The following is a 13985-nucleotide window of genomic DNA, read 5'->3' as shown; positions in this document are numbered from 1 at the left end:
AGCCATCTTGTATAGGCCTGAGTAATATGCAAATGAAATTACACTTGTTAAACTCACCTCAACAAGTCTTTTGCAATCATTTAACCCGCTGTGAGCTAAAGTCGCTGTTACAAACAGTGCAGTGTGCAAGACTATCATTATGTTTTAATCTTATGAGACAATTGGGTACACTTTTGTGTAGTCTGATGTGAAATGGGTCTTAAATCTTCCTTTTTGAGGGGCCGTGGTTTTACGTGAATTGTCCTCATGCTGAAAACGTGAGCATAGCCTACATGACATTAATCCCCAAGACAAGAAGAAAGCAAAGAATATATCTTTTTACTAAGGAAAATGACAAAAATAGTAACGCACAGTAACTTAGATAAGTAACTTTAATCTGATTACTGGTTTGTAAATAGTAGCGCGTTAGATTACTCGTTACCGAAAAAAGTGGTCAAAATAGACTAACGCGTTACTAAGTAACGCGTTACTGGCATCACTGGATGCAAGTTATGGTGTAACACCAGAGACTTTCTAATGTGGAGACACAGCACTCAAAAAATCCTCCATAGAAATGCATGGGGCTAGTTTGCAACACCAATATGGCCGTTGTCTACACATATCCCACCCCTTCCTCGCCAAAATGTCGACATGTGTATACATTGAGCGAATCATGTGGTGTGAGTTGACTACTTTGAGCCAATTATGTGCTGTGTTGTGCAGACATTGTGCCAATCATGTGTTGTGAACTCGACACTGGAGCACGGTTGGTGTGGTGAAGCCTTGCGCACACGCATTTCTGCTGAATAGGATGCCCGATGAGTACCCAAAAAGCGTTGCAATATGGCCGCCGAGTGGAGGGACATGCCTAAAAGGACTTTGGTAACACTAGCTCGCTAGCTGTTTTTTTATTTTTTTTTTGGTCTCGGTCTTGGTCTCGGTCTCGTCTCGACTTTGTCTTGGTCTTGACTCAGTCTGTCTTGGCCTTGGTCTCGTCTTGGTCTCGGTCTTGATACCCTCTGGTCTTGGTAGTGTCTTGGTCTCGGTTTAGGCGGTCTTGACTACAAGTCTAGTAAACACACAACAAGAAAAACTCCAAGCATACATTTGACAATAAAATGAAGGGCTTTCCTAAAAGAAAGAAGACATTCTGGGGCAATTAGACATTTGTAGAGATGAACACTAATGGATGAAATATAAATATGATAGGCGTAATGATGAAGGAAAAATAGTAAACAAAGAAGTTCCCCTAAATGTAATAGAGAGTCCCGGCATTCTGATTCTTGGCATCTGATGACTGTGAATGTTGATTGGCTGATGTCATTCAGATGCTGTTCAATGGTGTGAATCTTAAATGACAAATCCTAAAGATCTAACGGGGATTTGAACACTCAACCTAAGAAACATCAGTACAAGGCATTAGCCCACTGAGCCACTGACAATCATACACATTGGGCAGTCACATTCACATGGTGAAAATGTGTGTTGGTAAATACACAATAAAAACTCCAAGCATACATTTGACAATAAAATGAAGGGCTTTCCTGAAAGAGTACACCTGAAAACTTTTTAAAATTCTGGGGCAATTAGACATTTGTAGAGAAGAACACTAATGGATGAAATATAAATATGATAGACTTAATGATGAAGGAAAAATAGTAAACAAAGAAGTTCCCCTAAATGTCAGAGTGGCTCAGCATTCTGATTCTTGGCAACTAATGACTGTGTATGTTGATTGCCTGATGTCATTCAGGTGCTGTCCAATGGTGTGAATCTTCAATAACCAATAGTATTCGATCTAGAGCCTAAAGCACTACCGGGGATTTGAACTCTCAACCTAACAAACACCAGCACTAGGGATTATCCCACTGAGCCACTGACAATCCTACATATTTTGCAGTCACATTCACATGGTGAAAATGTGTGTTGGCAAACACACAACATCAAGAAAATTCCTAGCATACATTTGACAATAGAATTAAGGGCTTTATAAAAAAGAGTACAGATCTGAAAATGTGCACTGTTAATGGTATCCACCTAATGATGGTTGTATGGTTGTTATCCAAGAAAAAAATTACTCATATAGGAATACAGGTGATATAGGATAAATGGGCTGAGTGGTCGAACTTTATTGGCCTATATCTCTGAAATGGAACAACATATCCAAATTATTTTGATAACTTTTGTGAGGCTTTGTCTAAACATTGTCTATGAGAATTTTGGTGAAGATTTGATAATTTTTGAAGCCTGTGAAACTTTTTATGATGTTTGGCTTTTCTCTGAAATTGTGGCAAAAGTAAACATTTTTAGAGCATAAGACCAGGGTGAAAAAGATGCATCTGAATGTAGAGATTAATATGATGAAAGAATTTTGAGTCTAGGTCAATCTGGTAAGGAGAAATAAGCGTTTTTGACAAGAGCGCCACCTTTGGGTGCAGTACCCCAAATTTTGGGTTATGGGTAGTGGGGGGTACTGGTAACAATACTTGAAAATGTCAAGTTTCTAGGACTTACGGTTTATAGGAATATAGGTGATCTAGGAAAAAAGGCCTAAGTGGTCTAACTTTATTGGCCTATATCTCTGAAATGGAACAACATATCAAAATTCTGAGCAGTAACTTCTGTGAGGCTTGGTGTAAATATTGTCTATGAGAATTTTGGTGAAGATTTGATTATTTTTGAAGAGTGTGAAACTTTTTATAATGTTTGGCTTTTCCATGAAATTGTGTCAAAAGTAAACATTTGAGTTTAGAGATTAATATTATATCTGAGTTTAGAGATTAATATTATGAAAGAATTTTGAGTCTAGGTCAATCTGGTAAGGAGAAATTAGCATAATTAACTTTTTTTTCCAATAGCGCCACCTTTGGGTGCAGTATCCCAAATTTTGGGTTATGGGTAGAGGGGGGTACTGGTAACCATACCTGAAAATTTGAAGAGTTTTGTAGTTACGGTTTAGGCTGCAGTATGACTTTTACAGAATTTTGGCCAAAAATGAACGGTACAGAAACAATAGGGGTCCTGCAGCTACGCTGCTCGGACCCCTAATAATAAGAAAACTTAAGAAGAACAATAAGTGTGCTGCTTTGCAAGCACACTTAACTAGAGAATGTAATTCCTGGGAATTACGAGTGCATGGAAATGAAAAATGGCTGCTGAATAAAAAATTGTTGAATATTGTTTAAAATCTAATCCAAGTAAAAAGATGGAGGTCAGATAGAGAAACAAGTTTGGTGGGGAGTTGTAGTTGATGACAGTTGGAATAGTTGAACATTTAAAACAGTTGGAATAGTTGAACATTTAAAAAGTTGGATAGTTTAAATGGTTAAATTATTTAATAGGGAATTATTGTATTGAGGACTTATTTTGAAGTTGAAGTTGAGGACAGAGGGAACAGTTGGCGGGAGTTGTAGTTGATGACGACTGACAGTTGGAATGGCTGAACAGTTAAATAGTTGGATAGTGAAAATAGTTTGGTTATTTAATAGGGAATTATTGTAGTGAGTACTTTTTTTTTTAAACAGTTGTGGGCAGAGGAAACAGTTGGCGGGAGTCATAGTTGATGACAACTGACAGTTTGAAAGGCTGAACAGTTAAATAGTTGGATAGTTAAAATGGTAGAACATTTTTAATATAGAATTATTGTAGTGATGACTTTTATTTTGAAACAGTTGTGGGCAGAGGAAACAGTTGGCAGGAGTCATAGTTGATGAAAACTGACAGTTTGAAAGGCTGAACAGTAGTTGGATAGTTGAAATGGTTAAATTATTTAAAATGGAATTATTGTAGTGAGGAGTTTTATTTTGAAACAGTTCTGGGCAGAGGAAACAGTTGACGGGAGGCAAAGTTGACGACAACTGACTGTTGCTAGAGTAGTAGAGTAGTATGGTGGTTGCTATGTTGGTTGCTAGGTTTTAACTGTGAATGTGGTTGCTAGGCTGTTGCTAGGGTACTTGAAGTCGTTGCTAGGTTGTTGCTAGGGTGTCCATGGTGGCTACTATCAGAAATAAAGGAGTTACTACAGTGGTTTGCTAGTATAATCATGTTGGTTGCTATGGAAACTGACATAGATGCTTAATTTCAATGGTTGCTAAATTGTTTTCAAAAATAATTAAGTGGAAATGCATGGATTCCAGTTGCTGCTACTGGAAGAAACTGTAATCCATGCATTTCCACAGAATTATTTTTGGAATCTGATCCCTTATCATACCTGTTCATTCTTACTCGTCGCTCGATTTATCGTGACTAAATTCAAGATGGCTGCAAACGCTAAACTTCGTGAAGATACTGTCTGTATAAATCGTCTTGTAAGTAAACTACCAGTGCTTTTTCAAAGTTCTCAATGTCTCGTTTTAAATGTCAGGGCCCTCGGAAGTCTACCAATGAAGTGTGGAGATACATTGAGCCTCGTAAATGGTGTAAAACAGTGATTTATTTGCATGGCTATGCCGATGCCGAGGCACCACCATTGACCGCCTTTTTATTAGCATCGGCTAACTAGCGCCAGATTTCGGAGTGCAGGGGACAAGCCAAGATGGGCTACGAGACATACGTTCACACTCGGTATCATGTTTCAAAACACTTTAGGTCAAAATCACACCGGAATTCTCCCTTAAGAATAAACGTTGCACTGGGATAATAATCCGCTTTCCGCCATGCGCCAGGTCGGAAAATAGGGCCCATAGACTTCATGGTTCAATTTTAGCAGCCAGTGCAAGTAAAGATTAATCAGCAGACCAAAGATCAAATGTGACACCACAATCTACAATAACATTGCAATACAGAACTGACTTTGACCTTAAAACTGAAACTCTATCTTTTTGCTGTTATGTCCACTATGCAAATACATCTTTGTTGGTTACAGGTGCATGTCCTCATTGTATCAAGAGCCACAGTGGACACAGCATGCAGAGGAGGCTGCAAATAAAGCACTTTTGAGCATGTCTGAGCAAGGGGAGGGTGTCACATTCCATGATGCCGTCGAGTGGATGAAGCAGAGATATGAAGAAGGAGATTTTTCCCTCTCTGATGTGTGGGGGGTGATTACTTGCTGGATAAAGGGTGTATCTGTGAGTAGACATATTATGAAGTTTTTTTTTTTTTTAATGATCCTTCATACATTCAGTCAAAAATTACTCTGCGAGCACCTGAGCATAAAGGAATAATTGCTGCAATTAACCACAATTAGGCTTCTCTGCTGTTGTTTGTGTTGACATGTTTTTATAAATACATTTACATGTATAAATATGTTTATAAATATATTTATGTAACTCATTCAAGCATATGTCTTACTTATTCTGTAAGATCCCTTTCAGTGCAATGAGTGTTTTGGGGGACAGTTGTTACATTAGAGTTCCAACCAACTGCAATGTGTGTCACAATAGCCCCCAGCCAACCATTTGTAATATTTCCCCAAATCAGATAATCAAAAGTGAACAAAAAAGAAGCAGCCGAAAAATTATACCATTTTTGGTATGCTGGTATACAATGATTATAAAAATGTGTTGCTTATATTCGTACCAAACCTCATTAATAGTGTAGTCAAAATCTTCTCAAAAAGGTGAAAGTTTACCATTTATTTCAGAAACAAACTTCTGTATGATGTCATTGCACATTTTGTCTGTGAGTTTTGCATAATAAAATAGAAGCAGATTTTTATAGAACAAATCTTGTTTTTATATAGAAAATTACTTTTTTAATGCTGGTGATAACACATTGGATACATTTGTTTATAAGCTGTTCCTTTGGGATGAATTTGCCAAATTTAAATGAAATAAATAACTTGTAATATGGTAATACTGTATATTAAGGAATTACATTTTACTTTTATAATGCCATACAAGTGTAAAAGATAAACTGTGGTAGGCTACCAATTATGAATGAAAAGAACCATAGCCTGTAACTGTAGGCTACAATCTGGCAGATGTTGGCATGAAAAAAAAAATCACTGGCATTTGATCAGCATTGGCCATCTGATCCTAGGGAGGTGGATGGGTTTTCCTAAAGTTGATCACATAGGCTTCCTCTGAAAGACAGTAACTTCTCCTCAAAGTCTGAGGACAAGCAATCTGTTGAAATATGTCAGAAAAGTGGGGTAATCTTATATTCGGGCCTAGAAAAAAAGAAGAAAAAAACAGAGATGCCGCTGTATTGATATTTTGTGTTTTTAGTTAGATTCTAACACCGGTGAAAGGAGACAGTGCGGTATGTTAATCAAAACCTGACACATTACAAAAATGTACAACTGCCTCCTGTCATCGGTGTTAGAACTGTCCCTTTTCTCCCCTACCATAAACATTAGTGTAATGCTTGGCAACAGTTGCTCATTGGCTCCCCCTACTGTTGTATTTTACACAACTCTCATAAATACAGTAGCTCAAACCATTAAAGATAATCTCTGAAGACCCATGTCGACTGACAAGGTAACATACAAGATATCATACAAATAGCAGGGTAGTAGGGTAGACTGAGTACAGTTGAGACACTTTTTGCCCACACAAAATCAAACAAAAAATAGATACTGAAAAGAAGTGATTTTCCACACAACATTCCACATGTAATTTCCTTAGCTTGTAGACTCAAGTATAATCAATCAATAATACCCATAAGTAGTTTATATTTTTCACAATTATGTCATAAACATAAGGTGCATTTTTTGTCTTGACTGTGTCTCAACTGTACCCTATAGAGTACAGTTGAGACACCTACCTGGTACAGTTGAGACACCCATCTTTAATGATGTATAGTTAACTAACCGTTAGTTGGAAAGTTGAATAAATAAAAACATAGCAATTGCAAAGTGTTTGTAGTTCAAATTCATTCATTTCATTTAAATTAGCTTTGGTTAAAAGGAATACATCATGAACAAAATGTGACACAGGAACAGATAGCGAAAAGTAGCCTACCAATGGAATGTTCAAGTAGCCTAACACAATCCAATGTGTGTCTCAATTGTCCCCCGCTGACCACCTCACACATTTCTCTAGATTTTGCAACAACCTTACATGGCACAATGCCATAAAATATGCCAGTTTTTAGGACACAGAATAATGTTTGTAATGATACCAGTTACGCTTAACAGTAACATAAGTGTAATGAGCTATTCATTGTCGAAGGTGCATGGTGAAGGGAAATTCTTACTTTAGAAAAAAAACACTTGCCGATATCCTTGGATGGGAGATACTTGTGTCGTTCAAATTTCCCATGATCAAAGAGGGCACTAATATGCATGTGCATAGCAAAAATCACAACTTGGGCTTACCGTGGTAAAGTTGGTTTTATATTGGACGTTGGATATTCGACACATTCGAAAAATCTATTTAGCACTGACTACGAGGGTCAAATTTGTGTCAAACCAACTTTAATGTGTTTAAACAAGGCCTGCCTATATTACACAAAGCTTCTTTTGTCCAAAAACCCATGTTTTGATTTTATGAATTTTTTAGGCTGATAAAAGATTTCAATCTATTATGCGGCTTCACCTTTTGACTTACCCATACTAAAACACATCTCCTGAACTCGGCTTACTGCCCTTTCTAGTACACAAAGCTTCTTTTTCCCTAAAACCTACTCTTTGATTTTATACAATTTTTAATGTTAAATGTTTCAAATCTATTATGCGGCTTGCCCTTTTGACCTACCCATGTCAAAACACATCTGGTGAACTCGGATTACTGCTCTATATAGTACACAAAGCTTCTTTTTCCCAAAAATCCATTCTTTGATTTTATAAATATTTTTTAATGTAAAAAAAATGCTTTAAATCTATTATGCGGCTTGACCTTTTGACCTAACCATGTCAAAACACATCTGTTGCACTCAGCTAACTGCCCTTCATAGTGCACAACGCTTCTTTTTTTCCAGAAACTCACTCTTTGATTTTATATAAATGTTTTACTATTCAAAAATGCTATAAATCTATTATGCGGCTTGACCTTTTGACCTACCCATGTCTAAACACATCTGCTGCACTCGGCTAACTGCCCTACATAGTACACAAAGCTTTTTTTTTCCAAAAATGCACTCTTTGATTTTATATTATTTTTTTACTATTCAAAAATGCTATAAATCTATTATGCGGCTTGACCTTTTGACCTACCCATGTCAAAACACATCTGTTGCACTCAGCTAACTGGCCTTCATAGTACACAAAGCTTATTTTTTCCAAAAACTCACTCTTTGATTTTATATAATTTTTTTACTATTCAAAAATGCTATAAATCTATTATGCGGCTTGACCTTTTGACCTACCCATGTCAAAACACATCTGCTGCACTCGGCTAACTGCCCTACATAGTACACAAAGCTTATTTTTTCCAAAAATGCACTCTTTGATTTTATATTATTTTTTTATTATTCAAAAATGCTATAAATCTATTATGTGCCTTCACCTTTTGACCTACCCATGTCAAAATACATCTGTTGCACTCGGCTAACTGCCCTACATAGTATACAAAGCTTCTTTTTTTCAAAAACGCACTCTTTGATTTTATATACATTTTTTACTATTCAAAAATGCTATGAATCTATTATGCGGCTTCCCCTTTCGACCTACCCATGTCAAAACACATCTGCTGCACTCAGCTAACTGCCCTACATAATACACAAAGCTTCTTTTTTCCAGAAACTCACTCTTTGATTTTATATAAATTTTTTACTATTCAAAAATGCTATAAATCTATTATGCGGCTTGACCTTTTGACCTACCCATGTCAAAACACATCTGTTGCACTCAGCTAACTGGCCTTCATAGTACACAAAGCTTCTTTTTTCCAAAAACTCACTCTTTGATTTTATATACATTTTTTACTATTCAAAAATGCAAAAAAACAAGCTACCTCTTTGTAGGTAGACATACATCATTTATATTTATTAAGTTAACTATATTTTGTTTTCCATCCAAAGTTTCATTTGGCTGTGTAAATCAACTGGATTTTTTAATATTTTCAATAAAAGTATAATATAGATTTATATGGCATTTTTTGATAATAAAACATCGGTAACACTTTATAATAACTACACACAATTCATCATTTATTAAGCCTTTGTTACTTATTAGTTAATGGTTTGTTCATCATTAGTAATTTCTAATTTATCATCAGTAAAGCATTTGTTCACACAGTTATAAATAATTTGTTCATAGTAAATAAGCCTATATCTAAAATATGTTTATACATTATTGTTAATACTTAATAAATGATGCAATAATATGTTTTTGATTAAGTAATATTTCCATTATTTAACAGTTGTAACATACACATGCACTAATGATTAGTTAGGGTGAGGATACATATTTTATAAACCACTTCCTAATACTATAATTCATAATTAACTCAGGAGTTACAAGTGGTTAGTTAATGATATTTTGTGAGCTCATCTAAAGTGAGGACTTTTTATGCCTTGCAACACATTTACAAATGAGTTATAAAGTTTACACATGCATTTATTGGAAATATTACTTCATCAACAAAATATTATTGCAAAATGTATTAAGTATTAACAATAATTCATAAACATATTTTAGATATAGGCGTATTTACTATGAACAAACTATTTATAATTGTGTGTACAAATACTTTGTTTATGAGAATCAACATAGGAACAATGCTTTACAAATGATGAACAAAGCATTTTGTAATAGTTTGCAACTGGTTTATAATAAGAAAATGATTTCATTATAAGTGGTTGTTTCATTACTTATTAAGTATAAATCATGTACTTACAAAATATTTTTGGATAGGCTTATTTACTATGAACAAACCATTTATAATTGTGTGAACAAATGCTTTACTGATGATAAATTATGTATGAACAAGAAACTACTAATGATGAACAAACCATTAACTAATAAGTAACAAAGGCTTAATAAATGATGAATTGTGTGTAGTTATTATAAAGTGTTACCAAAACATCTATAAAATCAAAGAGTGGGCTTTGGAAAAAATAAGCTTTGTGTACTATGTAGGGCAGTTAGCTGAGTGCAGCAGATGTGTTTTGACATGGGTAGGTCAAAAAGTGAAGGCACATAATAGATTTATAGCATTTTTGAATAGTAAAATATTAATATAAAATCAAAGAGTGAGTTTTTGGAAAAAATAAGTTTTGTGTACTATGTAGGGCAGTTAGCTGAGTGTAGCAGATGTGTTTTGACATGGGTAGGTCAAAAGGTGAAGGCGCATAATAGATTTATAGCATTTTTTAATAGTAAAAAAATAATATCAAATCAAAGAAAGAGTTTTTGAAAAAAATAGGCTTTGTGTACTATGTAGGGCAGTTAGCCGAGTGCAGCAGATGTGTTTTGACATGGGTAGGTCAAAAGGTGAAGGCACATAATAGATTTATAGCATTTTTGAATAGTAACAAATTTATATAAAATCAAAGAGTAAGTTTTTGAAAAAAAGAAGCTTTGTGTACTATGTAGGGCAGTTAACTGAGTGCAGCAGATGTGTTTTGACATGGGTTGGTCAAAAGGTCAATTCGCATAATAGATTTATAGCATTTTTGAATAGTAAAAAATTTATATAAAATCAAAGAGTGAGTTTTTGAAAAAAAGAAGCTTTGTGTACTATGAAGGCCAGTTAGCTGAGTGCAACAGATGTGTTTTGACATGGGTAAGTCGAAAGGGGAAGCCGCATAATAGATTTATAGCATTTTTGAATAGTAAAAAATTTATATAAAATCAAAGAGTACGTTTTTGAAAAAAAGAAGCTTTGTGTACTATGTAGGCAAGTTAGCTGAGTGCAACAGATGTTTTTTGACATGGGTAGGTCAAAAGGTGAAGCCGCATAATAGATTTGAAACATTTAACATTAAAAATTGTATAAAATCAAAGAGTAGGTTTTAGGGAAAAATAAGCTTTGTGTACTAGAAAGGGCAGTAAGCCGAGTTCAGGAGATGTGTTTTAGTATGGGTAAGTCAAAAGGTGAAGCCGCATAATAGATTGAAATCTTTTATCAGCCTAAAAAATTCATAAAATCAAAACATGGGTTTTTGGACAAAAGAAGCTTTGTGTAATATAGGCAGGCCTTGTTTAAACACATTAAAGTTGGTTTGACACAAATTTGACCCTCGTAGTCAGTGCTAAATAGATTTTTCGAATGTGTCGAATATCCAACGTCCAATATAAAACCAACTTTACCACGGTCTTGGGCTTGCTGTGCAAGCAAGATATTTAAGGTGTCTCAACTGTACACATGTCTCAACTGTACTCAGTCTACCCTACACAATTGCCGTAAAGCAATTTTTTATTCTCCAAGAGAAGGGAGAGCAAAATTGCAAGGCTGGTTCTCAAGCACTCTCAGATATCAGAGATGCCCTGGTGATTTGGGGGTTTTCCGGATGAATGCTATGTGTTAATTATGCTATGTATATGTTAATAATGTTAAGTTGTTTTTGGATAAAATGGGAGATTATCCTCACCTCTTTCATTTCTCTTTCCTTTGGCTGTCTTTTAGGGCTTTCAGACATAGCCTTCGTGTAAGACCGGGGGTTCTGCGGATGTTAATCGGTGGGGCCGTATATCTGAACAACATAAACGGTCATATGGAAGTCCGAACTTAGCCGGTTGTTCTTGTGTTGTTGTACACTATAAAAAAAACACGATCTATGTGGACAGCCCAGGCTCCAAAAACGGCAACAAAAACAACCTGGGCAAACCTAGCCCATAAAAACATAACAAACTGTTCTAGCAAATCACAGATGATATGCGAGTTTAGGAGAATTTCAATTGCACGGGAGAGCACGGGAGGGAGGGGGAGGAAGTAGCGAGCTAGCTCTCTGTTTTGTTTGAAAGAAGAAAAGAAGTGACGTTACCCAGCATCGCTTAGAGCACCTTTAAGGCCATAAATGCCAGTGTCATGATGGAGTGGCATAGTGCTGTCCAGTAGCCTAATCTCCAACCTGGAAAGATGCAAACATCATGGAGCTACTGTCCATGAGGGCAGACAGCATTGTGATAGAACACGTGAAGGGAATGGAATGATGTAGCCTACAACCGCATCGCAAGGCCAAAGGAATTCAAAAGACCAAATCATCATAAGCAGAAGGCGCTGAAAAGGCAGTAGCCTATAACGACGTCGTTGACGACAATAACAGGAGTATTTAATACATTGTTAGCCAACACGGTCGGTTTTCTGTTCATTGATAGCCTTCTAATAACCTCACTGCTGAGCCCGATATTGTTGAGAATAAATATGCCTAGAGAAAATGAAAACGAAGAAAACCCAACTTTGTTCCAAGCCCCTTACGTAAATGCAATAGCCTATAGATACATGGGGAGAGGATGCTTTTGGAAAAATAAACAATGAAAAAACGAACCACTTCACTGTTATGTTAGTATTTTGTTTGTTGTTTAAAAACGTTGTATATGATGGCCTTGAAGTCTTGAGTTAGCCTACTGAATTGGCTGCTAAAGTTTGTGCATGCTCTCTCCAACGCAAACCAGATTTGGGTCATAGCCAAGTAATTCTGCTACATAACGTTGAAAACAGATAAATATGTTTATTTGAAGCACACATACAAATACTGTAGGTCAGCTTCAAGTATGCGCACTTACGTGACTACTTCAAGTAGGCTATTAGCCTACGCACAATAGATTTTTCTTCTATAGCCTACATAATGCATACATTTTGTAAACAAAAACAGCAGCTGTGACAGCGGCCGCATATATTCTGCGTCATATCTCTTCTCTTGACTGGTTAGGCTCTGTCCTGCCTGTTCACTTCTTCTGGAGGAGACTCTGGCTCTCTCTCTCTCTCCTTACTTTTGGCTTTTGGGTTTGGTCTATTTGTTTGATGACTTGTTTTATCTGGTGTATTTGGCATTCTAACTTGTTAACTTGTTAAGTTTACATTTAAGTTTGTTGTTTGGTTAAGCTTACTTTGTTCATTTGTTCCTTTGTTGCAGTATGTTTGCCTACCTGAGTTTTACTTTACATTCAATTTAAGTGATATTGGTCACATTTACTTTTATGGTTTACTGGTTAATAAATTGTTAATTCACCACCAATTACATATCTCTCTTCTGGTATGCCATGCCAATACTCTGCTAGTTGATAAACTACTTGGTAATTATTCAAGATAAAGTTCTTAATTTAATGGAGTCAGATTAATTGTGGTTTATCATAATATACCCATTGCTTTTCCAGTCTGTCTTATTGTTCAATACACGTTCAAACCTGAGCGGCCAACACAATTCTTATCCGTGAAAGCGCATTGTGCCCTCTCCTTTCAAATATAACATATGAAAAGTAAATGGTACTTATTTCCCCCTGTTAGCTGGAAACCAGGCCTTTGATGGATGACAAAGATGAAAAGGGGGCCAGTCCATACCCACTCTACAGTGCCATTGATAAAGATCATAAAGGTGCTCTAAAACACCCACCCACCCACCCACCCACACACACACACACACACACACACACACACAAATACACACCCACCCACCCACCCACCCCCACACACACACAAACACACTGTCCTGTCTGGAGTTTCCTTCACTTCAAAACTCTTCTTCACATTTCAACAGAAATGTGGTTTGAGTTCAGCCCCCATGAGGTTGGCTTCCTAGAGCCTGGAGCTTACGTGAAGACATCACTGCTGAAGAGGGACTTTGAGGGAGGGAAAGTGAAACCTCATCAGCCTTGGCAGAGGAAGCCAATGGACATGGTTCAACTGCAAGGTTATCTTTTGCTTTAATTTTGCTATAACACCCCAATGCAATAGTAGCTAGGAACAATGTTCTAACACTCCTGAAAAAGGAAGAGCTCTTTCAGCCAAAATTCATTTTTGGTAGGTGTCATCGGTGTAGGCTACAGGTTGTAATGCCACTGAACTGCAATCCCATGTGTCATCAAATGTCATCATCACCTTACTATATGATCACAGCGCCCCCAATTCTCTCATTAAAAAGAAAATGAATGACAGGCGCAACACAAATTGGCACCCAGAGATAATCTTGTAAACACTTAGTGCAACTGAAGCATTTTTTATTTCCATTTATATTTCCCT

The 13985-nt window shown here is 36.3% G+C and overlaps 1 protein-coding gene across 2 annotated transcripts in view; it reads left to right on the top strand.

Annotated features, from left to right (window-relative positions):
* Positions 1–13985, top strand: part of LOC143130910 (cytosolic phospholipase A2 gamma-like) — a 78344-nt gene that overhangs the window by 22174 nt on the left and 42185 nt on the right. For both annotated transcript variants that reach the window (XM_076290195.1, XM_076290203.1), the window contains exons 5-7: positions 4844–5048; positions 13254–13341; positions 13504–13656. In XM_076290195.1, the coding sequence (XP_076146310.1) occupies positions 4844–5048; positions 13254–13341; positions 13504–13656 (446 nt within the window). The remainder of the gene's footprint in view (positions 1–4843; positions 5049–13253; positions 13342–13503; positions 13657–13985) is intronic.

Source organism: Alosa pseudoharengus, unplaced genomic scaffold, assembly GCF_046254945.1.
Source record: "Alosa pseudoharengus isolate Yale_2024_CS ecotype anadromous, Long Island Sound unplaced genomic scaffold, YU_APseudo_1.1 YU_APseudo_1.1_scf_1, whole genome shotgun sequence".
NCBI lineage: Eukaryota > Metazoa > Chordata > Actinopteri > Clupeiformes > Clupeidae > Alosa > Alosa pseudoharengus.
This window is presented reverse-complemented; position numbering and strand designations above follow the sequence as displayed.